Raw genomic sequence first — 27,805 nt, 5'->3', positions numbered from 1 at the left:
GCGGCGTTACCGCGGCTGCAGATGCCATATGCCCCAGGAGCCTCTGAAACAGTTTCAGTGGAACCGCACGCTTGCTCTCTATCTGCCTGAGGCAAGTCAGCAGCGACTGCGCGCGCAAGCCGGTAAGCTGCGCGCACATGGCGACCGAGTCGATCTCCATACCGAGAAAAGAGATCCTCTGCACGGGGCAGAGTTTGCTCTTCTCCCAGTTGACCCGAAGGCCCAAACGAGCTAAGTGGTGGAGAACCAGGTCTCTGTGTTCGCACACCCGGTCCCGAGAGTGGCCCAGTATGAGCCAGTCGTCGAGATAGTTCAGGATGCGAACCCCTTGTTGCCGGAGTGGCGCAAGGGCTGCCTCGACAATCTTCGTGAAGACGCGAGGGGACAGAGCTAGCCCGAATGGTAGTACAGCATACTGATATGCCCGCCCTTCGAACGCAAACCGTAGGAACGGTCTGTGTCGCGGAAGGATGGACACATGGAAGTACGCGTCCTTCAGGTCGATCGCTGCAAACCAATCGCACGGACGAACGCATTCGAAAAGGCGTTTCGCAGTCAACATCCTGAACGGAAGCCTGTAAAGGGATCGGTTCAGGACGCGAAGGTCCAGGATCGGTCGTAACCCACCGGATTTCTTCGGTACAATGAAGTAAGGGCTGTAGAAGCCGGACTTCATCTCGGCTGGAGGGACGAGCTCGACCGCACCCTTCGCCAGTAGGGTTGCGATCTCCGCACGCATGACTGGGGCATTGGACCCCACCATGGTGTACCGGACACCCCGGAAGCGGGGAGGAGCTCGCGCGAACTGAATCGCGTAGCCGAGCCGGATGGTCCGTGCGACCCAGCGGGACAGTCCCGGCAGCTGTAGCCACGCTCCCAGGGAGTGTACCAACGGGGTCATGCGGAGCACCGGCGTACCCTCGGTGGGGCAGCGAGGCAGCGTTACCGGCCCGGACTCGGGTGGCGTAGCGGCCCGGTGTCGGGGCGGCGGTAACGGCTGCGCCCTGACAGAGGAGACCAGGGAAGGACTCGCGTTCCACTGGGGTCTGCTCTGAGAGGGGGCTGGCGACAGAGAGGGACGAGAGCGGCGTGGCCCGGGGGCGGCGCACACTGCCGTCACCGGTCTCTGGGTGCTCAGAGATGGGTTTGTCAGTTCTTTCTTTAACCACATTAGGGTGCTGCCACCCCGGGGGGCGGCAGCGGAACGAAAGATTCTCCCCCGGCCCTCCACCGGGGGAAGGAGCGGCCCTGCTGCCGTCTCCTGGAAAGAACTGCCCATCTCTGAGCTGTCCGCGTCAGGAGCGCCGCTTGGCCTGGCGTTTGACCTGACTTAACTCAGAAGGCTTATAGGAGTGAAAGGTATGTAACCCTTGGCTCCGAAGCATTAAAACATAATGCGATGATGCCAGCTACTTCCTTATATACCCACGTGGGTAGGCGGAGTTACGCATGCAAATCTCGCATGCCCATGGCATTGGCACTGCCATTGGGCGCTTTCTAGTCTCGGAGATGACAGGCTTCTAAGCGAAACCCCCATTCGTCAGTCACTGACGTTACGTCGGAGTGACTGAACGAAAGGGAACCCTTCTTCACCCATGAATCCTTGACGTATGTGCACTGACAAACGCAGAAGAGAGAAGATAGAGCTAAACAAAACTTAGCGTCAGGGGTTACTCTTTTCATAATAACACTAAAACACAATTTCTTTCAATAAAAATAGTTTGTTTAGTCTATAAAGTTTAAAATATGGACATTGTTCTTACACAAACGTGCCACTTTGCTTCAGAAGGCTCTTCATTACTCACGTGCTATATGGGTGAACACCTAAAGCACACGCCCCAAAAGCTGTATCTCTGACAGTCCACGAATGCTAAACTAAAATGCTAAAATTAATACAAAATTATTTTTAAAAAAATAGGAAGTATCCCAGTAAACATAGTTGCTTATGTCATAGTAGGTTCAGTTAAGTGAACATACACTTTGAGAAAAAGTAACTTTAAAATTATTAACTTATAAAAAAAAAAAAAAAATATATATATATATATATATATATATATATATATATATATATATATATATATATATATATATATATATATATATATATATATATTTTATTATTTTATTTTTTTACAGTGAGGACAATACAGTGTTATATTACAACTACTGACAGACCGTCCTGAAAAGCACTGTTTATTTCATGTGTATCATATCTTTTGTATTCATTTGTGCTTTCACTTGTAATGTGTTTGGGCTAGTGGTTTAGATGTTCTCTTGAAATTGGAATAGAGAATAGTGTGTGTGTTGAGTTTGCTGCTCAACCCCCCACCAGTAATTTACATTTCAATGCATGAAGACTCTCACAGGTGATACAAAGAAGCTCACTACTGTTACCTGTGTCCTAGACCAAATACACTGCCAAAAATAAATTGAAATTACATGATGAAATGAAATTACAATCGCTAGGACATATTTCCCAATATTTAGGAGAACTGAGTGAGGAGTTTATAAATTTGCTAACCAACTTTCAGCTTCACAGCAGTTAATTTTACTTTTACAAATCAACTCATTCTTCCAGAGCACTAGCAGCGCAGGTTTACATCAACACTAACATCAGGAACATTATACAATTAAAATATCTTTACAAAACTAGAATGACACTCTCTGCTGCTTATAATTCACTGCATGCTTACAGTACAGTACAACATTATTCCTAAGTTTCCTCTTTTGAATGGATGGTAATGGCCTAACACTTGTGTTGGTGTTCAGTTTCATCAAAGTTGCTTTGATAGTGTTTGATTTTTTTAGCAGTATAAATTGCATTACAGTATTACTGTATACATGTTGTAAATTGCTGTCTCATTCAGTTTTGTATTATGTTATTGTTTTGTCCATAAGTTTAACACTTTTAAAAACAGATTGTAAGGACGTGCGAATTGGCCTGTAGAACAAAGATTTGATTGGGTTTGTGTCAAAGTGAGAAAAGATTTCAGGTAAATTGAAAGATGTTGCCATTGAATGCATTTTTTGCTAAAGCAATGTTGATCCACAGTTAAGCTGTGATATAAAATGTTCTTTTACAAAACATTTCTCAATAATAAACACACTTTTTCAACTTTTTCAACTCTTCACACAGTGATCACAACTTCAGTCTGGGCAAGCTAAACTGTGGATCATTGGCACTTGATTTGAGACATGAATTAAGTGTTTTGTTGGTTTTTGTGGATTTTGAATGTGAAATAACTGATGTGAAGCAGAAAGTTGGTTTGGAGAACTGTGTGAAGGATTTTGAAAATGACCAAAGTATTGAGAAATGTGGCCTAGCGATTGTAAAAAATGTAATTTAGTTTAATTTGGCAGGGCAAATCCCAGCATCTTCTCTGGTTTATTTGAGAAGGGTTCTGCCACATTGGTAGTTTGAGCTCTATTGGCCTGTGGTTCACAAACTGGTTTTTCAAGTCTCCTTTATTGAAATGTAAATTGTGAGTGGGGGGTTGTGGGGGTTGAGGAGAGAAACACACAGGCGTCGTGATTTACTATCTAACAGGGGACCTGAGTCAGTGTGTGTGTAACGTAATCACTATTCAATAATGACCTGCATTTAATACATTAGAGAGCTATTTCTGCTTGATTGAACCCTTTAAACTCAGTTATTGCTGTAAAAACTCTAAATCTTTACAGTGTGTTTGTAATGATAAGAAATGTCACAGCAAACACACAGGCGTCGTGATTTACTATCTAACAGGGGACCTGAGTCAGTGTGTGTGTAACATATTCACTATTCAATAATGACCGGCAATTAATACATTAGAAAGCTATTTCTGCTTGATTTAACCCTTTAAACTCAGGTATTGCTGTTAAACCTCTAAATCTTTGCAGAGTGTTTGTGATGATAACAAATGTCACAGCAAACACACAGGCGTCGTGATTTACTATCTAACAGGGGACCTGAGTCAGTGTGTGTGTAACGTAGTCACTATTCAATAATTACCTGCAATTAATACATTAGAGAGCTATTTCTACTTGATTTAACCCTTTAAAACTCAGGTATTGCTGTAAAAACTCTAAATCTTTACAGTGTGTTTGTGATTATAAGAAATGTCACAGCAAACACACAGGCGTCGTGATTTACTATCTAACAGGGGACCTGAGTGAGTGTGTGTGTAACATAATCACTATTCAATAATGACCGGCAATTAATACATTAGAAAGCTATTTCTGCTTGATTTAGCCCTTTAAACTCAGGTATTGCTGTAAAAACTCTAAATCTTTACAGTGTGTTTGTGATGATAAGAAATGTCACAGCAAACACACAGGCGTCGTGATTTACTATCTAACAGGGGACCTGAGTCAGTGTGTGTGTAACGTAATCACTATTCAATAATGACCGGCAATTAATACATTAGAGAGCTATTTCTGCTTGATTTAACCCTTTAAACTCAGGTATTGCTGTAAAAACTCTAAATCTTTGCAGTGTGTTTGTGATTATAAGAAATGTCACAGCAAACACACAGGCGTCGTGATTTACTATCTAACAGGGGACCTGAGTGAGTGTGTGTGTAACAATCACTATTCAATAATGACCTGCCATGAATACATTAGAGAGCTATCTCTGCTTGATTTAACCCTTTAAACTCAGGTATTGCTGTAAAAACTCTAAATCTTTGCAGTGTGTTTATGATGATAAGAAATGTCACAGCAAACACACAGGCGTCGTGATTTACTATCTAACAGGGGACCTGAGTCAGTGTGTGTGTAACGTAATCACTATTCAATAATGACCTGCAATTAATACATTACAGAGCTATTTCTGCTTGATTTAACCCTTTAAACTCAGTTATTGCTGTAAAAACTCTAAATCTTTACAGTGTGTTTGTGATGATAAGAAATGTCACAGCAAACACACAGGCGTCGTGATTTACTATCTAACAGGGGACCTGAGTCAGTGTGTGTGTAACGTAGTCACTATTCAATAATTACCTGCAATTAATACATTAGAGAGCTATTTCTCCTTGATTTAACCCTTTAAACTCAGGTATTGCTGTAAAAACTCTAAATCTTTACAGTGTGTTTGTGATTATAAGAAATGTCACAGCAAACACACAGGCGTCGTGATTTACTATCTAACAGGGGACCTGAGTGAGTGTGTGTAACATAATCACTATTCAATAATGACCGGCAATTAATACATTAGAGAGCTATTTCTGCTTGATTTAACCCTTTAAACTCAGGTATTGCTGTAAAAACTCTAAATCTTTGCAGTGTGTTTGTGATTATAAGAAATGTCACAGCAAACACACAGGCGTCGTGATTTACTATCTAACAGGGGACCTGAGTGAGTGTGTGTGTAACAATCACTATTCAATAATGACCTGCCATGAATACATTAGAGAGCTATCTCTGCTTGATTTAACTCTTTAAACTCAGGTATTGCTGTAAAAACTCTAAATCTTTGCAGTGTGTTTATGATGATAAGAAATGTCACAGCAAACACACAGGCGTCGTGATTTACTATCTAACAGGGGACCTGAGTCAGTGTGTGTGTAACGTAATCACTATTCAATAATTACCTGCATTTAATACATTACAGAGCTATTTCTGCTTGATTTAACCCTTTAAACTCAGGTATTGCTGTAAAACCTCTAAATCTTTGCAGAGTGTTTGTGATGATAAGAAATGTCACAGCAAACACACAGGCGTCGTGATTTACTATCTAACAGGGGACCTGAGTCAGTGTGTGTGTAACGTAGTCACTATTCATTAATGACCTGCAATTAATACATTAGAGAGCTATTTCTGCTTGATTTAACCCTTTAAACTCAGGTATTGCTGTAAAAACTCTAAATCTTTGCAGTGTGTTTGTGATGATAAGAAATGTCACAGCAAACACACAGGCGTCGTGATTTACTATCTAACAGGGGACCTGAGTCAGTGTGTGTGTAACGTAGTCACTATTCAATAATGACCTGCAATTAATACATTAGAGAGCTATTTCTGCTTGATTTAACCCTTTAAACTCAGGTATTGCTGTAAAAACTCTAAATCTTTACAGTGTGTTTGTGATGATAAGAAATGTCACAGCAAACACACAGGCGTCGTGATTTACTATCTAACAGGGGACCTGAGTCAGTGTGTGTGTAACGTAATCACTATTCAATAATGACCTGTAATATTCAATCATGTAAATACATTGGTGTACCTGACAATAATCTTAAATGAGAGATGTGGACTGATCATATACTGTAATTATGAAGACACAACAGAGAATGAATTTCTTAAAGAAATGACTTTTCTGTAATGTATTAGGTATTATGTCTAAGGTATATTGTGTTTGTGTGTGTGTGTGTGTGCCTATTGTGATACCAGATGCCTGTGTAAACAAGTTAACTTATTTTAATGTGTTGACTAACATACTAAAGCACAAGAAGACTTGTGGACTAACTAAGTGTAGTGTGTTACTTGATGTTACATCTTGTAACTTTATTGCGACTGTGTAATAAATATATTTAAAAATAAATTAAAGTATTAAAGTATATTTTAGGTTACAAATAAATACTTCTCAGTACATTCAAAAGAACACAGTTATTATAAAAAGACATATTATTACTTGACACATTATATAGTCTGTACGAAGCTTAACTGCATTTATGTTATTTATTTGTAAAGACATGTAATGGTGGAGATGGCATATATATATATGCCAAATGCATATATATATATATATATATATATATATATATATATATATATATATATATATATATATATATATATATATATATATATATATATATATAAAATGAAGACAGACTTGACTGCCAGCTCACTTCACATTCACACACAGCTCCACTGCAGACTAATGGAGGTCCCCTGTTGGATAGGTAGACATCGGTCACACACACACACACACAGCTCCATTAGAGTCTATGGAGGTCCCCTGTTGGATAGGTAGACATCGTTCAGGTCCCCTCTTGGCATATTTTTAAAAAAATAAAAAAATGCTTATTTGAAGTTATATTATGAATAAGGACCTTAAAAGAAAATTTTGTATGTGATTTTTGTTTCTTCAAAATGACTAGAAACACAGGTCCCCTCTTGGATAGTGTAGAGTGATAGTCCCCTCTTGGTAATATAGACGTGTATGTGTGTGTGTGTGTGTGTGTGTGTGTGTGTGTGTGTGTGTGTGTGAGAGAGAGATTGTGTGTAGAGTGTGAGAGAGTAGCTACAAGAGTGAGTTTTGTTTCTACCCCTGCCGTTCCCACACGAGGTAGCAATTCTTAAATGTGATCTAACAAAAGGTAAAGAGAAAATATTAACCATATATGCTGTTTATATTGCTTGTAATTGGGTTGAAGTAAATATCTGTTGAGTATTTTAACATAACATTTTAGATTGAGTTGAATTAAAACCCCAAAAATGCAGCGGCTCCACCAGACCCACGAACACTGGCTGAGTAACAGAAATATGAACACCACACAAGGGTTAAAAGATTTAACAAAGAAAGAGAAGAAACAACAGTTTCCAGCTCACAGAACTAGAGACTCGATTACAAGCAGATTATGGGAACTATAGACTATATGACCACTGTATGTCTTTAATAAGATCATCATCTCAGATCTGAGTCATTGTCTTTTCTCTTTCTGTCTTCAGTCTGAGTGAATGCAGAATTACAGAGGAACAGTGTCTCATCCTGACTTCAGCTCTGAAATCAAACCCATCACACCTGAGAGAGCTGGAGCTGAGCTGGAATAAACTAGGAGACTCTGGAGTGAAGCCCTTATGTGACGCACTGAAGGATTCACACTGTAAACTGGAGAGATTGAGGTGAAGAACTCAATATCTCATGATAGTCTGAGTTCACACTACATTTATGAAGATGATATAACTCTACAGAATAAAGAGTTTTCTCATTTCTCTCAATGTAGGTTAAGATGCTGTGATATGACAGATGAAGGTTGTTCTGCTGTGACTTCAGCTCTGAAATCAAACCCATCACACCTGAGAGATCTGGACCTGAGCTGGAATAATCTAGGAGACTCTGGAGTGAGAAACCTCAGTGATCTACTGATGATCCCTCAATGCCAGCTGGAGAAACTACAGTTAGTATCATTATACTGTACAGTTACAGTCTGATCACAGTTCACTGTTGAGGTTAAAGGGATAGTTTACCCCAAAATGAAACTGATCCCATGATTTACTCAACCTCAGCTCATCCTAGGTGTGTATGACATTCCTCTTTCAGACAAACATAATCAGAGTTATATTATAAAAGTCCTGGATAATCCACGCTTTATAATGGCTCCCTGTGCTGCTCTGTTTTTGAAGTCCATTAAACCAGAGGTGGAAAGGAACGAATTACATTTACTCGCGTTACTGTAATTGAGTCGTTTTTCTGTGTACTTCTACTTTTTTAAGTAGTTTTAAAAATCTGTAATTTTACTTTTACTGAAGTACATTTTGATTAAAGTATTGTACTTCGCTACATTTTAAACCACATCCGTTACTGAGTAAAAATAAATCATTAATGCAAAGAGGGGAGGAAAAAACGCGATCCGGAAACGACTATATTGAATAGAGGGCGCGGGGCGCGATATTTCCCCCAGGATGGTAGGGGAAGGTACCGCCTTTTTCGTCTCTGATTGGCTAGAAGGGCTCTCCTCCGATTGGTTACACATCTCACGCTCATGGCAGGCTGTCAGCTAGTCTGTTTTGATCGTCTTTACAGCAGAAGTGAACGAAGTCAATCCAACATACTAAGAAAAGCGCTATATGTCCGTGTCTTCAGATTTATATTTTACTTTTATATTTATTTTTTAAGTTTACAATTTCATTGAAGAGACACCACAGTATTCAAATATGACAGATTTTATTTATTGTGAACCTAACATTGCATAAACTTGCTATTAATAAATAATTTTAGCGCATGTTAAACATACTAGTAATTGTGTGTGTGTGTGTGTGTGTGTGTGATGGGTAGGTTTAGGGGCAGTGTAAGGGGATAGAAAATAAGTTTTTTACAGTATAAAAATCAATACGCCCTAGGAATGTCCCCATATGTCACAAAAACAAACGTGTGTGTGTGTGTGTGTAGGCTATGTTGGATTGACTTCGTTCACATCTGCTGTAAAGACGATCAAAACAGACTAGCTGACAGCCTGCCATGAACGTGAGATGTGTAACCAATCGGAGGAGAGCCCTTCTAGCCAATCAGAGACGAAAAAGGCGGTACCTTCCCCTACCATCCTGGGGGAAATATCGCGTCCGGGGCGCGGGAGAGAACAAACTCGCAAATATCAGATGTAGACGAACAAGACGGACGTCAGTGACGCAGACTCAGGTGAAAGCAAAACGCCGTCGTGAACCCCTGGCTAGTGTGGAAATACTTCGGATATAGAAAAAAAATAACGTGGTGTTGTCCTGGAGGATATCATAAGCCCCGTTTCCACCACAGGAACTTTACCCAGGAACTTTGGGTGGTACTCGGTGTGTTTAGACCGCAGGAACCAGGGTATAAATGAAGTTCCGGGTAAATATTTCCCCCTCTAAACGGCCCTGCTCGTGAGGTAGTACTTTTTTAAAGTTCAGGAACTTTCGAGGGCGGGACTTGGGCGCTGAACATGCTGATTGGTTGAGCTCAGGCAGCATTTTATTTCAACGGGCATTTTTAAAAGTCGTTTGCGAGGTTCGGTCTACGTTCAGTAATAATCAGTCTTACACGCCGCGCTCATGTTGACAAGAGAGGAAAGTACATTTTTCTGAGGGGTTAACTTTTTATTTCGTAAGTTATGAAGATAATGTTGGAGTAATGACACAGCGTATATTGCCCCAGGCAGTTTTTACTTTAACTGCGCCTGACAGAATTTTTTTTTTTTCTCAGATGATTATTTTAACAATTAAATAGCTTATAATATAATACTGTATTAGTCCTGGTGGCCGTTAAGAGTTGCTATGGCTTCAGTTAACACACTCCAGCTGCTGGAGAAAACAGCGGAGACATTTCTGATGCGGCAGACAAACTGCTTATGTGACAAAATGATTGCGATTGAAAGTCATCACATGTAAACACCAGATCGGTTTAGATAACGTCTCATGTAAACAGTCCACTAAATCTTTCAATCGGTACACACAAAAATGATTACTGTCCGTTAGGGCTGTCATTTTTGAAAAAAATCTAATTCGAACGGAATTCAAATATCAAGCAATGCATTCGAATATATTCAATGATCTACAACGCCGTCATCTCCAGCAGCTGGAATGTGTTTACGGATGCCATAGCAACTCTCAACGGCCACCAGGACTTTACGGTTTTATAAAAGCTATTCATTTGTTGTAAAGTGTAATAATCATCTCAGAAAATTAATTCTAATGTCAGGCGCAGTTGAAGTAGTTAATGATTGTTTGCTTACATAGGCGTAGGGACAGTGTCATTATGCCAACATTATCTTCATAACTTCTTATGAAATAAAAAGTTTCTCCCTCAGAAAAATGTAATTTCCTCTCTTGTCATGCTTGGTGCATGAGCGCGACGTGTGCTCTTCAGTGGAGAAGGCGCGAGCTGTGTACATCACATAAGGACGCACACTCAAAAGTAATCCGGTCAGGTCATTTACATGGTGAAATGTTTAGTTTGATCGATTCATGAAAAGGTTTATCCACCCATCTCAAAACGATTACAATTTCATTCAGTTTGGGCATTTTTATTACGATTGATCAGGTGTTTATATGGAGCATTTTCTTTCAGATTGGACTTTTAAACCGATTGCAGTGCTCCATGTAAACGCACCGACAGTAAAAACAATTGCGCTACATGGCACTTTAAAAACCGGATAGTTTATTTATAGTTCGATTACGGATATTTCACGTCATCTTCGCATGCATATCGAAAAGTGACAGCCCTTGTCCGTCACTGGCTTGGAGGAGCAGTCGCGCGCAGTCCTACATCACTGGACTAATTTGCCTAATTTTCTCGGAACTTTAGATCGCGGTCGAAACGCAGACAGCTGCAGGTCTGGGGGGGAGAAAAGTTCCTGTAAAAAAGTTCCTGGTACAAATTGTTCCGGGTAATTTTGGTGGAAACGGGGCTAAATTTGCACAAAAGGTGGATGCAAATGAAGAAACAGATAAAGGTGTGTTTATAACTTAAGGCCGATTGATTTCTGTGCCGCAGAGGGAATCCCGGCGGTATCCAGTCATGAACATTAACTTTACATTATAACGTAGAATTCACGTAATACACGCAAACTGATGGATGAACGAAAAACTGGAAAGTAGCGCTGGAGACCTAGAACAGCGTTTCCCAGCCGGGGTGCGCAGGGGTGCCGTGTAAAAGGTGCCGGTACTTCCACCGCAGTTCATCTCACGTCTGATGATGAGGCATCTTTAATATGGGTTGTAACTGTAAAATAATGCTTTCTGTATGTTTCTGTCGATGGATACACGTGCTGGCTCCTCAGTGGTAGGCCTACAGCAGCGATAATAAAAGAAAAACGGGCAAAGCGGTCTCTTTGTAAACGGTGTTCAATGCATGCGAGTGCTGCCGTATGACCAGTCATTTCGCCGCCATCACCCGGGTATATTCGCCAGAAGACACGAATGAGAGAGAGCGCTGTGTGAAGATCTGTCTCTGCACTCATCCGAGAGCGCACACTCGTCTCACAGCGCACAAATATTGAGTTCTCTTTCAAGTCTTGTGCTTGAACGGACAAACTCACACAAGAAGTATGACAACATGTCCATCTTGATGAGTATCCAGCAGACATAGTCTGAATATGCCTTAAGAGAACGTTATACAGTCGAGAAAGACGACGCATATCCTTAGGGCATTAGGTCTTAAAGGGGCAGCAACCTTTACATTACTCTGAGTACATTTTAAATGAGCTACTTTTACTTTTACTTGAGTAGAATATTTTGTTACTCTTTCCACCTCTGCATAAAACTGCATCTGTCCGTCATATAACTCCTCCACTTGGCTCTGAGAGGTTATTAAAGGCCTTCTGAAGGGAATCGATGCGTTTGTGTAAGAAAAATATCCATATTTAAAACTTTTTTAATCAAAGTTCTGGCCGATCGCCGTCCGTGTGAAAGTGTTGAAAGTGCTTCTCTGAGTTGAAGATGCGTACGCGACGTCTGACGAGCGTAACTGGAGCGTAAGCCTTTGAGCTGCAGAGGCACTTTCAACACTTTCCCCATAAACTGAATACAGAAATGTTACCTTATAAAGCTTTAAATATGATATGTTTCTTACACAAACGCATCAATTCACTTCTAAAGGCATTTATTAACTGCCACTATAAAGCTTGGATTAGCCAGGACTTTTTTAATATAACTCAACTTTTATTCGTCTGAAAGAAGAATGTCACACACACCTAGGATGACTTGAGGAGGAGTAAATCATGGGCTAATTTTCATTTTTGGGTGAAAATGTAACCAAAAGAGTTTTAATCAATATCTGATGAAGAGCCGGATGATGTGAAGTTTATATCTGTGTGAAATAATTCCTCTAGCGATGTGTTTTGTGATGATAGCCGGGTCTGAAGTTGACACTCGCAGGTCAGTTTAGGCCTCAGTGTCCCAGACCATAAGGTGTGTGTGATCATGTTATCATCCGTTAGCTTTATATGAGCTGGGATGAGGAGCTTCTGTCGGTCAGTAACGTCAGTCAGGAATAATGTGTTAGTATGAGATGCTTTCGGGAAAACTGCCAACACATGCATCAGACCAGACAGAGCTTACCTCATTATTATTCTTCAAACATTTGCTCAAGAAATGATGTTAGTGGTGAGAACAGTAACGGGAATAGGATTATCACATTTACTCAAATATAATAACACTAAGTTGATATGAAATTCTGCAGGTGTAAAGCAGGAGCTCACAAGCTCTTTATTCTCCTGAGCAATGCTGTTATGAAGTGCAAATCAAGCGTCTGTGAATGTTCCTGTCAGATTCGACATTGATGAATTCATGTGGGGGAATTTCTCTTTTCTCTGAAGTCTCTCATCTCATGGATTCACATTGAGACGACTCTGATGATGAACATGTCAGGCCTCTGGTTTGATATCACACTCTGAGTGAAAGTTACAATCACTTCTCTTTTCTCTTGTGTCTGTTTGTCTCTCTCTAGACTATATGACTGTGGCATTACAGATGTTTCTCCTTTAACTCAGTCTTTGACAAACTCAAAAGCACTGCAGTTTTTAAAAGGGCTTGATCTGAGTCTCAATAAGATCAGAGACTCACAGAAGCAGAAGCTCAGAGACGTGATACGAGACTCGAGACTCAAACTGTGACCTGAGGTGAGGAAACATCACTTTACACCACTCACACTAACACACACATGGGAATTTACGCTTAAATGCATTATATTTAAGACATAAATATTTAGAAACAATATGTACACCAAATAATGTCAAATCAGTAACTAATCTGATTACAGTAATTCCTTACGAAACAAAAATATATTGCAGTATATTGGAAAATATCATGCAATTCATTAGGCAATATATTCACATATATGGGATTTAATATTTATATTTTCCAATATATTGAAAGTGGCAATTATTTACATATTTTGCAATATATAATATATTGTATAATACCATCAATATATTATTCCATGTATTAACAATATATTAAAATATATTTCAAGTAATATATTGGTAAATATATTTTCCTTTTGTAATTACAGTTTGTACTCAGAGTAACTGAAATATTGATCCTAATGTGCAGCTTGTTTCTCTGAACACTGATTATTTCCTCTTCTACTTCCTCCTCACAGCCTAGAGAAAGACTTCTGTCTTACCTGGAGCCAGAGATGGTTTACATCTAAAGCTGAACCTGTGAAATCAACAGCACAAGCAAAGCCACCATCAGATTAAAGATCCTCAGGAGCTTCTCAATATAATACTGTAATAAATGAATATGTGTGATGGTAATGTTGCTGAGATGCTGCTGTACAGCACTTCATGAACACACTGCAAACCTACAGCTGGTATCAACTCAAACTGTTTGCTTACATGCAGTTTTTCAGAAAGCATTGCTTTAACAAATGTACAGTTTATCATACAAGCTCTTGTGTATTATCATTTAAAATGATTACGCAGGAGGAAGAGATTCAGACGTTCAGATTTAAAGGGATACTTCACCGCTTTTTCATATTAAACTGTTATTCCCTTAACTAAGACGAGTTGACACACACCTCTCTCGTCTCAGTGTGTGCTCTTAATCTCTCTGACGCGCGGTGACGATCTGATAGCATTTAGCTTAGCCCACTAAGCCCAGTTCATTCACTATGGTACCAAACAGAGATCAAGTTAGAAGCCACCAAACACCTCCACGTTTGCCCTATTTAAATACAGTTACACCAATATTTGAACAACCTAGTGTGATGACATAAAATAAAACGTGGCGCTTTTCTAAGTTGATTAAAAAGGAACTATAATGTGTGGCGGAATAGCACTTCTGGGAGTACTTCGACTCGGCGCAGTAAAAAGTCCCGCCTGAAAAATCCTCCCTCACATCTCCCCCACCACGTTTCCCTCTCTCATTTCTGTCAATAGGAACAACATCTGTCTTAGTTAAGAGAATAACATAGTTTATTATGAAAAAGCGGTGAAGTATCCCTTTAATAACGCCGCATTAATATAAACACACACACACACACACACACACACATGTTGAGTAATGTTGATGGTTATTGTTGATTTAAGAGTTATTATTAATATTTTATTTTACATTAATCTGTTTTACATTTGTATTTCTTTATTGTATATACAGAATATGTATTTTTAAATGTGAGGATATGTCTCATAATGCAGTAAATGTCTGTGCTCATAAGACTCAAAGCTTTGCCTGCCCTACAGTGAGAGATGACGGCTGATTCCCACAGCAGCCCAGACTCAGATTCAGCTTTAGCAGTCTCAGCATTCATGGACCATAATCCACCGCATTTGGAGCGGTCGCCTATGGTGGCCCAGTAGAGCAGCCGTACTAAATTAAACCACAACACAACGGAAACGCTCCGACCACGAGGGGCTCTCGGAGAGAAATAAAGTTAGTTTTCCTTGCTATCGTTCTATAGAGTCTGGGACGTGACGGAAGCAACACAATGCATTTTGGGACTTTAGGTCACGGAAGCCGCTGTCGATACTGTGTCGTATAGGAAATCGACGCTTTAGTTCTAAAAGTAGGACTAGTTCAGTGATTAATTTAATTTAGTTACAATTGTGAACGCGTGTTGTGTCATTAACTGCCATAATCGCACTCACGACCGGCGTGGAAACCGAATCGCAAATGGAGTGTGATTGTTTAGCGTTCCCTCCTGGAAACAGCACACTGGATCTCATTGGTGGACTTTAGGACACAGACACTACATTAGCGAATGTGTAGTAGTGGAGGTAAATGTAAAAACTTGTGTTAGAAAGTTAAAAACACATTCTAATGGTGTACGCTTGCTGTGTTAAGGACTGCTATAGCCGCTCTCATGAACTGCGTGGGGAAAAAAACCTCAAATGACGCAATTTTTCAGTTTACCAGTGAAAGTAAAACTCAATGAAAATGAACAGCTTACCTATAATGTGTCTTTATAATTTGTGTTTATTTATTTATTATTCATAACAGATATATTACAGATTTATGATTTCTGAACCGCTCATATATGCTTATGCCATAAATAATGTAAACACAGCTGGAAATTCTTCATTGCTTCTCTCAGTAGAAGGAATATTGTACTCAGTGTTGGGCAAGCTACTTGGAAAATGTAGTGAGCTAAGCTACCAGTTACTCTACATTAAATTCAGCTTCACTACATTGAAGCTACCCCCCTGGGAAATGTAGCAAGCTAAGCTACAGCAACTTGACAAAAGTACTTTACTACATCTAAGCTACTTTTTATTTATTTAATTTTATATTGAACCCACTTCATTCCAATCAATGCTATTTCAGTGATCAATAAAAGTCAAGCATATAGACACACATTTTTTTTAGTTATTCATAAAACTGTCCGAAATCAATTCGGCAACAAAAACATGTGATCCATAATATTTGACAAAACCAGGGGCCTATTGCACAAAACTAGGATATGGGATTAAGCCGGGATATCTTGGGGATCTTGTCATTTTTATGCAAAATTTAGTACACAGCTGTCATGTAAACATACCCTGAAGGCAAATATATATATATATATATTAGCGGATAAATTGAGCCGGGATTACCAAAATATCCCGGCTTAATCCCTTATCCTAGTATATGTTCATCTGTATGTGTATGACATGCATACACAACTGTGTGTTTGCATTTATGCTCGATTTAGACTTGGGCACTTTTGCAGGACAAACTGTAAGTTAATTTACAACTCAACTTGTACAAAAAAGTCCAGTCCAGAAAGTACAGTAGCAAAATAATTAAGCCCTGCTCCAAACAGTACAAACATGGCAAAAAAACAAAACGTGTGTGTGTGTGTGTGTGTGTGTGTGTGTGTGTGTGTGTGTGTGTGTGTGTGTGTGATCTATCTCCCACACACATGAAACAAGTTTCATTCATATCAAGAGGTGGCCAGGCTGGAACCCGATACTTTTAACAAGAGGTGTTTATTCAAGAGACACAATAGATTTTAAAACTTTCTAGTTTCTCTTTTGTCACCGCACGGATGATGCGCGTGCAACAGCGAACTGAGCGCTAGGAAAAAAAAAACGTCAACTAGATGTGCTGGCGCCTATCACGTCTTTACGCCTTCACTGCCAAAGGAGTACTTTGAAAGGCTCGCGCGCATCTGTGCGCGTCTGCGCGAGGCAGAAAGGAACACATAAAGTGAAGTATATTCGCGATTTATCAGTTGTGTTTCCAATTTGAGCTTGATCCTCAGAAATGCTTGGGGAAATGTAACGTTAGCTTGTTGTGGACGCTACCGGACTACTTGATCAACAGAAGAGCTTCGCTACTGAAAAGCTATTTCATTGAGAAAACAGCGACGGTACCACCACGCTACTGAAAAATGTAGTTAAGCTAGTAGCGTCACTACTTGTAGCGACGCTACTGCCCAACACTGATTGTACTTGTACCTTTTAAGGCCAGTAAAACTGTTTAGTACTGTAGGCTAGCCTGGATGCCAGCCGAACTTAGCCCCGCTTGTTTAGGTCGGGCGGTTCGGTCTGGCCTCGCTCCATAGAGGAGTAATTATCCCTGAACAGAAACTGATCAGACCAATGAGAGTTTTTTTACAACACCGGCAAAGATCGTGTATTCCAGCGCGCGTGCAGACAGGGTTGCCAAGTTTTTACAACAAAACCCGCCAACTACTAGCCCTAAACAACAGCTTCTCGGGGGGTTCTCCGGGGGGGAAACTGTGTTTGGGGGTAAAATGTGTTATTTTGGAGAGGTACAACTGCAGAAAAAAACTGGACTTGGCAACACAGTGCAGTTGAGCAATTGAAATAATTTCAAAGCTGCATTACGGACCATACTCTTATATGGTATCCCTTGAGGAGCGGGTTTTTTAAAAGTCGGAGCGTTGTGGTTTTTACTCGGCCCGAGAGCGCTCCACTACCGCTCCATCACGAGCACAATTCGGGCCGGCACATAATAACTATATTTTTAGCCAGAATTTAGATCGGCTCAAAAAAATCAAACCCAACCCTGCCCCCGAGCCCGTGCACCCGAGAGACCGGCCCTGCCCGGCACATTAACTGTAATTCATGAGTTCACACTTACATCAATTAAATAGAGTAAAGATTATGCGTATTTGGCTGTCCAGGGGAGGGCTCCGGGCTCCGATTTTTGCTTGATAAGCTAACGGCTCTGTTGTTTAATTATCTGTATGTGCTCCTCCCGAAATGAGTTAATAAGGCTATGTCTACACTAATCCGGATAAATTTAAAAACTGAGTTTTCGTCTAAAAACGCTCCGCATCCACACTATCATTTTCAATTGTTTTCCAAAAAATGTTCATCTGCACTGAAACGCCTGAAAACGCTTACATCGCCGTACTGCGCATGTGCAAATCCAAGACGCTTCGACTTGCGTCATTACCTCTACTCGCTTTGAAATTTTGCGGCAATGTCGAGAAAAGGAGAGTTTTTTAAATGGGTCGACAGTGCGGTGGAGTTGTTGCTGCGAGTAACACATGAATATAAAGTGCTAAAAGCAAGTGAAAATGTAGACTGGGAGACATGCCAAAATAAATACGGCGTGAATTGGTCATATGACTGCATCACATGGCTAAAAATGCGTCATCGTATTAAAAAGCCTCCCTTTTCACAGTCCACACTACGGCGCGAAGACGGCGTTTTCAAATGTATCCGCTTTGGAGAGCGTTTTCAAAACGAGACGTTTTCATTGACTTAAAACGCTGTCTCAGTGTGGACGGAAGGCCAAAACGGAGAGAAAAATATAAGTTTTCAAATTAAAACGTATTAGTGTGGACATGGCCTGAAACTTCACTTATCGAGAACGAGCCTGTAATGACTAATGAGCGCAGCCGGTGTGATCAGCTCAATAATCCGCAGGCGCGCGCTCACTAACCCGCCGGTAAAATGATGTTCGTTCAAATCCAGCTTAGACATGACTTAAATCTGTAGCCTTTACTTGTTGTAGCCATTACACAATGTTTTTTTTCTTTCATATTTATGTTTAAATATCATAATATTATTTTTTAAATTTCATCTGATTATGATAGGCAATAAGTGCAAAGATGCGAGTGGGTCAGAAATGATTTTGGTGCTTATATTTAGTTTAATATTAAGTTTTGTTTTGTAAAAAGCCTCTTTCGTTTTGTACAAATTGTCTCTTAATTTTAATAAAGATTTATTCGGCCAATTGCATGTATTTAATTATTAAAAAGCAAATAAGTAGACTATGAGGTCACGGAAGCGATCACTTTCATCATGAACTGAGGCGCATCTCAAATAAACTGAAACTCAGCAGGCTTGCCTCACTATGGGGTTAATATTGTTGCTTTATTCCAAACAAATATATTGTTATCCAAAAATATATGTAAAGCGATTCACAAAAAATAAATAATTTCACAAATCAATATATGAGATCCACAAATATATGCAGGAGTTTCACAAAAATGAATTAGATTCACAAATAAATACAATGACATTTGTGAGTAACAAAAAATCCACACATGTCAAAAACACAAACTCTGCCCTGCATAAGTTGCATTCATTTGTGGATCGCTTCCTCTTCATTTGTGAATCGCTTCCTCTTCATTTGTGGATCGCTTCCTCTTCATTTGTGGATCGCTTCCTCTTCATTTGTGGATCGCTTCCTCTTCATTTGTGGATCGCTTCCTCTTCATTTGTGGATCGCTTCCTCTTCATTTGTGGATCGCTTCCTCTTCATTTGTGGATCGCTTCCTCTTCATTTGTGGATCGCTTCCTCTTCATTTGTGGATCGCTTCCTCTTCATTTGTGAATCGCTTCCTCTTCATTTGTGAATCGCTTCCTCTTCATTTGTGGATCTCGTCTTGCGCATTTGTGGATCGCAGCACAGCGCGTGGATTTTGAAACATTTCTAGCGTCTAGACTCAAAATAATCCACAAATACGTAGACTCCACCCACCGTCTACTTAAGCCAATCAGATCACGGCCATATCGTGCTGACCAATCGTAGTACGTTTTCGCTCCAACCAAAAAAAGGTGTATGTTCATTCAACTTTTTATTCACGTTTAGTGACATTACATATTACTTACCTCCAAACAGCAGGACTTTTTCCGGTTCTTTTCGGGATCGCGTAACGTTTGGCCATTTTATTCCAAAACAGTTTATCGTCACCATCAAGGTCAGGCAGCGATGTGACGTAATTGAACTGGTCTGAAGAATGAGCAATGTACTTTCCGCTCTCAGTGTTTTATTAAATAAATAATGTAACGCAACATTGTACTTCACCTGCAAGGCTGCAAACCTCGCGAGTGAGCGTCAGCCAGACGAGTACCGTCAGCAGCTCTGCCTCTGATTGGCTGCAGGCATTGAGCAACACAATCTGATTGGTCACAGACCAATGAAGAGACATTTGAATTCCGATAAGAAACAACTATTTAACTCATATTTTCTTGCGTTGTATTTTAAGTGTGCTGTTGGTTTAATACTGTATAGATGTGCTTGTACGATTGATTGTAGCACGATTCTTCTTTGCCAGTGTAAACTTATTAAACATATTTACACTTTAGTGCTGCAACGACGCGTCAACGTCATCGATGACGGAAATACGTTGACGTTTGTGAAATGCGTCGGCGCGTCGTGTCACACATTCATCTCGCGTAATGTTGGCTTCTGCTCCTGGGAATGGAGAAGATTCTATCACAAAAACCCAGACCACGAATATCAAAAGTATGGGAATACTTTAAACAGAGGCCAGACAGTGTTTCCCACACATAGACTCATTTGTGGCGACCACATAATACCGGCCAGCACATATTGATTCATCATTCATTCATTTTTAGGCTATTTAAAAGACGCACGCATATTCGTTACGCTGCATTTCCTTAAGTTTTCTCTCCGCCCTTTTGCACGTCTCTTACTCACTCACACACACACACACACACACACGTGCGTTGCATTCGACCGTAAAACAAGTTTTATTGCATTTTGGCACATTTAGTGTGACATAGCTTTTAAAACCAGAGCAGTTGAATAACAGAGTTGCGACACGCCTTCATCACGCGGCAGCGCGCGGTCACGGCGCTCATTATAGTTATAAACACACCAGCGCGGTGTCAATCAATACAGACCAGTGTTTCCCAACCGGGATCCCGAGCAAAAGGTGCCGGGACGCACTTACACCGCGGGTCATCTCACACCTGATGACGCATCTTTAATATGGGTTGTAACTTAAAAATAATGCTTCATGTATGTTTCTGTCGATGGATACACGTGCTGGCTCCTCAGGTATACACTACAACAACAGCGATAATAAAAGAAAAACGTGGGCAAAACGGTCTCTCTTTGTAAACTTTATAAAACGCATGCGAGTGCTGCCGTACATCCGAATATGATCAGTCATTTTCACCGTCATCACCCGAGTGTAGCCAGGAGACGCGAATGAGAAGATCTGTCTGTGCACTTGTCCCAAAGCGCGCAAATATTGAGTTATCTTTCAAATCCTGTGCTTAAACGGACAAACTCACAAAAAGTATGTCAAAATGTCATAGCCTACTCTGTGCCTTAAGTGAACTTTATACAGATAATACTACGACTATCCTTGGGTCTTAAAGAGGCAGTAGCCTTCACTGCTGTCTGTTTAATGTCAAACTAAAGATAAGGACATCACTCTCTGCTCCTGACTGAATAGCTTTTGTAAGTTTAATAAGGATAATTTTTTTAATTTAAACAGTTAAATGTGCATTTTTTTTTTACATTTGATTACTTTATTCCATTTCTCTACCTAAAAGCTAATGTTAGACCCACCTGAAAAGCATTGTTTATATTATTCTCATCTTTGCTCAATAGTATTTATTTGTGCTGCTGCTTCTATTTAAGTTATTGTGGTGTGGCAAGCAGCGTGGCGAGGGACCGCGAGAGCGGCCGGTGGCGAGTGGTAATGAGTACCAGCTGCGTGACACACCGGTCTCGTCTCGCGGCCAAGGGACGACTGCCCGCAAAACACATAACAAAACTCAACATAAAGTCCAGGCCTGGTCCTCTCTCGTCTTCCGCTGCCTTCGTTCCTCCTTTTATGCTCCCGTCCCTTGGCTGCGAGACGAGACTGGTGTGTCACGCAGCTGGTACTCATTACCTCTCGCGGTCCCTCGCCACGCTGCTTGCCACACCACAGTTATCTGTTCTTATTTTCTTTATTTTCATTTGACAATAGTCCTTTTTCCCCTGAACATACCAAAAACCGAACTGCACTGAAACGTGAACCTTAAACCGTGATACAAAGCGAACTGTGAGCAGTCTGTACTGTTACAACTCTAGCGTAACTTATGCGAGGGGGTGCCACAGAATTGTGAAAAATTTCAAAGGGTAAAAAAATAAATAGTTAGATTAGTTGACTAATCGAAAAAATAATCGTTAGATTAGTCGACAGAAAAAATAATCGTTAGTTGCAGCTCTATTACACTTAAATCCCAACTAAAGTAGGGCTTATAGCATACACTGCATATATTTAAAAATGGGCTTTTAGTCCATATAATAATTTATTTATATAATAATAATTTAGTATCACTTATTATTGATGCTTAAGCTTGAACAGTCATGAATAAATAACCTTAAACAGTATTTAACTTCTTTTTTACGTGCAAAACTGTTTTGCTTGCTACTGCTAAGGTTTAGTCGCATACAATAGTCCATAAACCGAATCATGTCCTCATAAACTGCGAGTAAACACACACAAATGTTGACAGGCCACTAAATACAGTCCATACCACAGAGACGGACGTCCTGCTGCTGCTGCTTCTCCTGTTCAGTTTATTTCAGCCTCCGGATCGGATTCTGGATCATATATCTATAAGCTGAGATTGATAGCCATGAGTTTCTCCACGCTTGAGGACGTCACCGCTTTGTGTGCGCTCGTCATACTTTAGCTCCGCCCACACGACACACGGACACACATTATTTCTTTTATAAATATAATACAACTAAAGACTTTTCGGAGATATGAAGAATGCAATACTACTCTATAGGTACTCAAGATTGACTGAAACTGAGTGTTTCACTGCCCCTTTAAAAGAGTCTTAAAGTTCTTCTGCTCCTCCGCTAGCCTTGACTGATTGCCTTCACTGTCACGTTACACCCACGAGAAAACAGGTGCGAGGACTCAAGTGCAAAGAGTGTATTTATTATAACAAAAAGAAACAAACACAAATCAAAAACCCACAAAGGGGCAAAACACATAATTAGACAGCACAAATAAACTCAAGAAACATACCAGCGGGGAAACGGAAGACGTAGACATACATAACAAGGATCCGACCCAGACTGACAAACACAAGGAGCTTATAAAGGGAAGAAATCAAGAGGGAACAGGTGGGAGAAATCAAACACTAATCAGAGAACAAGGGGGAGGGATCTGACAATAGCTGCGTTTCCATTACAGATTTGCGAAAAACTTTTGCGATATTTCTTAAATGTCGATAAAAAACTGTTGCGAAATGACAGCGTTTCCATAGCTGCAGTTATGCGACTAAAACATATTACTTTCCTCTCGCGATAGGTCATTCCAAAACGATAGCACTTGGTAGGTTTGTATATCCCATCCACCACACTAGCCATTATTTTTATTGGAAGGAGACGTGTGTGTTATCCAAGCATTAATGCCAAGGAAAGCCCCTTAGGTTACTTAAGCGGCACGGATATGAGGTGTGTGTGTGTGTGTCAGATCTGCTTCAAGGTCTCAAAAGCATGCTTCGTCATTTAAATGCGCTAACAGACTCCATTGTTGTTCTCTGTATAACGTTACACTAGTCTGACGTGCAAAACCGTTTTGCTTGCTACTGCTAAGGTTTAGTCCCATACAATAGTCCATAAACCGAATCATGTCCTCATAAACTGCGAGTAAACACACACAAATTTTGACCGGCCACTGTCTATTGGTACTCAAGATTGACATGAGATTGACTGAAACTGAGCTCATAAATGTCTTAACAACAACACTTACACCATGACAATAGAACCCATTATAATCAGTGATAATGTGTAGACTGAATTAGTGTTGTCACGATACCTAAATTATGACTTCGATACGATACCAGTCTAAAATACCTCGATACCGATACTAAATCAATATCACGGTAAAAAACAAACAAATAACAGATAATATGATTAATATGACAACAGAACTTATTATTCATTGTTTTATTTATAAAAATTCCCTTGTCCAGCAGTTCCTGCGCTGGTTTCTGACCGTTCCCTCCTCTTATTGCTATATATATATTAACTTTTTTCTTTCTTTTTTATCTATTGCACTTGTTATGAGAAATAGCAACACTGTTGGAAACTACAGCTACAACATGCCACAGTTGTAATATAAATATTTTAAGTCATAGTTTTCCAATTCCAATTAAACCAATCTACCTCAGGTTGTGTTTTGTGGATGTGATTAATGAGTGTCTTTTTACCTTGAACGTTAGATGGGTTATCTCCCCAAGCATCCTCTTGCTCATTTACATGAGACAGGCTTACTGGAACAACTGGGGCTGATAAAGGTACCAGTTGTTAAGGGTAAAGTTCGTTGTATTTGCTACCATGACAGTGCATTACCTGGTACACGAGGGCTCTTAAGCCATACCTGAATGACTGAATTTGTGTTGTTGTTGTTGTTGCTGTTGTACTTACTCTGCATTCTTCCTTGGTGTGTAGATGGTCTCGGGTCTTGATAGGGTGAAGGGTGAGAGAATGTGCTCTCTAATTTATTATACAGAAAAAAAATGCCATTTTACCTTGTATTAGGCTGACACATTTGCAGTGTTTGTGAGATTTTTGATTTCGTTAATTTACTAATGCTCTTTTACCTTGAATGTTAGGTGGGTGTTCACGCCAAGGATCCCGTTGTTGGCCTACGTGAGAGAAGCTCTCTCTGAGATGAGCTTACTTATGGAACTTCTTCAACTGCTGCAACTGAATTGTACTCTCTTGCTTTGTATCTTAGCTTTAGTTTTGTAGTCTTGCTTTAAGCTACAAACATATTTTATATTGTAAAGATTGACCAAAAGTGAGACTCATGACTTACGTGGTGTTCTTCCTTGCCTGGAACCTGAAGGTCTCAGGACAGAAAATGCATTATCTAATAGATTGTACAAATATTTTTGAATTAGCTAATGTGAGGCTGTTTTTTGTGTGCAGTGATTGTCCTTTTGATTTCTTTTTCCAAGTGCTAATTAATCATTTTTTACCTTCATTGTTAGGTGTGTGTTCAGCCCAAGAATCTTGGGACTCATCTGCCTGGGAGAAACTCTCTGGTCCAATTAGTGCTGAGAAAGGTAAAGTTGGTGAGTTGCATTAGCTACTATGACAATAGTTATACCTCGGTAACAGGGTGGGAAATTAGCACCTGTCACCAGCCAAGGCCGGGTACTTTGCCGTGTATACCAGCCATAGTGTCAGATACCTGCAAATTAAAACCTGCAAACGTTAGTTCAGTGCATAAAAATCGTGTCGGATGGTCATACAAGTAGCAAAAAATTTAATTTCGCACCCTGCTCGGTAATGTCTGAAATGTATTATTTTTTTCATTTTTTTTTTTTTACTTTGCATTCTTCCTTGACATGTAGATGGTCTCGGGTCTTGATAGGGTCTCGGGACAGAGAATGTGTTCTCTAATTAATTATACAGATAAAAAATTATTACTTTGTGTTAGATTTTACTCATGTGCAATGAATGTGTCCTCCATATGTCACCTAGTGACCAACGTTAAATTAAATAAATCAGGTCCCAGCCAGAGAAACAAAACAGACAGTCCATGTGTGGGTACAACAAATAGTCTTTATTGGGACAGCAAGCACTACTAGAAACCGTGTTACTTAAAGGAAAAAAAGTCAACTACAATGATGTCTCTGAAGCTGTTTGGGAAGAGGTTAAAGTTCGGTGACTTTGCAGCAGGTCGCTCCAACGATCCTCCCTCCAACAGAAGTCAAGCAGACACGTCCAGAAGATCACGGCAGTCGTCCGACCCACAGGAGAAAGTTATGGCACTCAGCAACAAACCGCAAATGCTGTGGGAGATCCCGGTGTCACCGAGACAGTCTTCACAGCAACACTGGGCCCAGGAGCCCAAGATGGATAATCCAGAGGCTAGAAGGGAGCACCAAGAATGACCACTAACGTCACAGATAGCAGGTCACACTTACACTGTAGTACGATAAAATATAATTACGGCCCTTCAGGCAGCATTAGAGAGCGTTGAGGAAGGTTCGAGGGTTAGAGAGCGTTGAGGGAGGATCGAGGATAGCCACAGTCTTCGGGACAATGCCAGCCACTGGAACCATCAGATAGGTATTGCTGAGGCTAAAAACAAGTGATCATCATGAACACCAACAACACAGAAAATGGACCCCCATTCACAATATGTGGTAATAAAATATAATTACGGCCCTTTAGGCAACATTAGAGAGCGTTGAGAAAGGTTTGAGGCTTTAGAGAGCGTTGTGGGAATCCAGCTGCAGTATACCGGTGGTCAACCAAAGATGCCTGGGAACTTGGGCTTCATGTGCAGAGCAGGAAAGTGCACTCAACACAAAATGGCAGCAGATCAGCAGTCACCAGTCCCCACTCTGTTCCAGAGAACCAGTTTTTATCTCGTTCAAACTAAGCATGGCCGGCTGTTAGACAATAAGTCGCTAATTGCCATTATCAGCAGCCAATGCAGATGCAACAATAAAGTTACTCAGTCACAGGAAGTGTCATCCAAATATGGGCAGGAAGGTGGAGCATGGTGGCAAGTACTTATGAATTAATTAAGTTGCATTAGCAGGGGAGGAAGCACAGTCCAAATATGGGCATAGTAATAAAACAGGAAATAGGTTGCCAGGTTTGTCCATGAATAAATGTCTAAAAAGGGCCGAGCAGGGCAAATTAAGAAATAAAACCCACTACAAATTTGATGCACAGTACATAACCACTACAATTCAGAGTGCCAATATATTAATGCACACAGTAAACACCATCACACAACACTGCACACAATAAGGCCCAAATGTCTCTGATTAAAAACAAACAAAAATACTGAGTCAACCTATGACATTTCCCCCCCACTTTTCTAATGGTCGTCCCGACATTATCTATATGTGCCCATACCTGGTTGGGGGCTGCCCCCTGGTGGATCTTTGTGACCGCCTTACAGCCCCACTTGTTGGACTCACAGGGAGGCTTGGCAGACAGGGCACGGTTTCAGGTGATATTATTCGCTCCGATTCACCCATCAGTTCTTCGTTCAGCAGGCTTGGGTTCTGTCGTGTTGGGTCTACTCCACTAGCTGCAGTCAGCAGATCTCTCTCTGTATTTGGTATAACTGAAGTGGTGGTGGTGGGCATACGGCCAGTAAGCTGTTGCTGATGGATGAGTGGAGTGACCATGATCGGATACCAGGACATGCCCTGTGGTCGCCTTGTAGATGGTTCCTCTTCTGAGGGCTCCTCTCTTGGCATGTTAACGGGGCAACAGCGCAGGTTATTGCGGTGAATGGTCTTAGGGGGGCCTTCATGACCTTCTGGGTGAATTACATAGACCGGTCGATCGGCTCGAGGTCAGGCTACCACCACCCAAACATCCGGACCCCAACGCGGTGCCAGCTTGCCCTTTGCACGCCTGCGGAAATTCCTTAGGAGGACTCGTTCCCCTGGCAGAAGCGTATCCACTTTAGCCCGGCGGTTATACCTTTGCTGGTCCTTTTGTTGCTGCCTCTCGGCATTTGCCTTCACCACGTTGTAGGCTTGTGTCGGAGTTCTGTAGTGGTGCTTCACCCAATCCGACAAAGAATATCTTGGTATGGCAGGGGATGAGGATACGACCCAGTCTACTGGGAGGCGTGCATGTCGACCGAAAACAACAAAATGAGGGGTCATACCAGTGGAGCCATGGGTGGAATTATTATAAGCCTGCAGTAATGCAGGGAGACTCTGTGGCCAGTGGTTCTGTTCGGCTTCCGAAAGAGAACTAAGGAGAGACAGCAAAGTTTGATTAAATCTCTCGCATGCACCGTTACCTTGAGGATGGTAAGGGGTGGTTCGGGACTGTTTACATCCATACAACTGGCACAATTGTTCCATTACAGCTGACTGAAAGCCCCCCCCACGGTCAGAGAGGATCCTTTCTGGGCACCCCACCACCTGGATCACGGCACTGTACAGGGCTTTGGCAGTAGTGGTTGCAGACT

General features: G+C 40.8%; 1 protein-coding gene across 1 annotated transcript in view; it reads left to right on the top strand.

Annotated features, from left to right (window-relative positions):
* The window catches only part of LOC137040659 (NACHT, LRR and PYD domains-containing protein 12-like), a 98,540-nt gene extending 83,917 nt beyond the window's left edge, over positions 1 to 14,623 (top strand). The window contains exons 9-12 of the mRNA XM_067416448.1: positions 7,651 to 7,824; positions 7,926 to 8,099; positions 13,121 to 13,292; positions 13,775 to 14,623. Coding sequence (XP_067272549.1) covers positions 7,651 to 7,824; positions 7,926 to 8,099; positions 13,121 to 13,286 — 514 coding nt within the window. The 3' untranslated portion in view covers positions 13,287 to 13,292; positions 13,775 to 14,623. The remainder of the gene's footprint in view (positions 1 to 7,650; positions 7,825 to 7,925; positions 8,100 to 13,120; positions 13,293 to 13,774) is intronic.
* Positions 14,624 to 27,805: the final 13,182 nt, after the last annotated feature.

Source organism: Pseudorasbora parva, chromosome 14 (assembly GCF_024679245.1).
Source record: "Pseudorasbora parva isolate DD20220531a chromosome 14, ASM2467924v1, whole genome shotgun sequence".
Lineage (NCBI taxonomy): Eukaryota > Metazoa > Chordata > Actinopteri > Cypriniformes > Gobionidae > Pseudorasbora > Pseudorasbora parva.
Note: the sequence above shows the minus strand (reverse complement) of the source record. Positions and strands in the feature narration are given on the sequence as shown.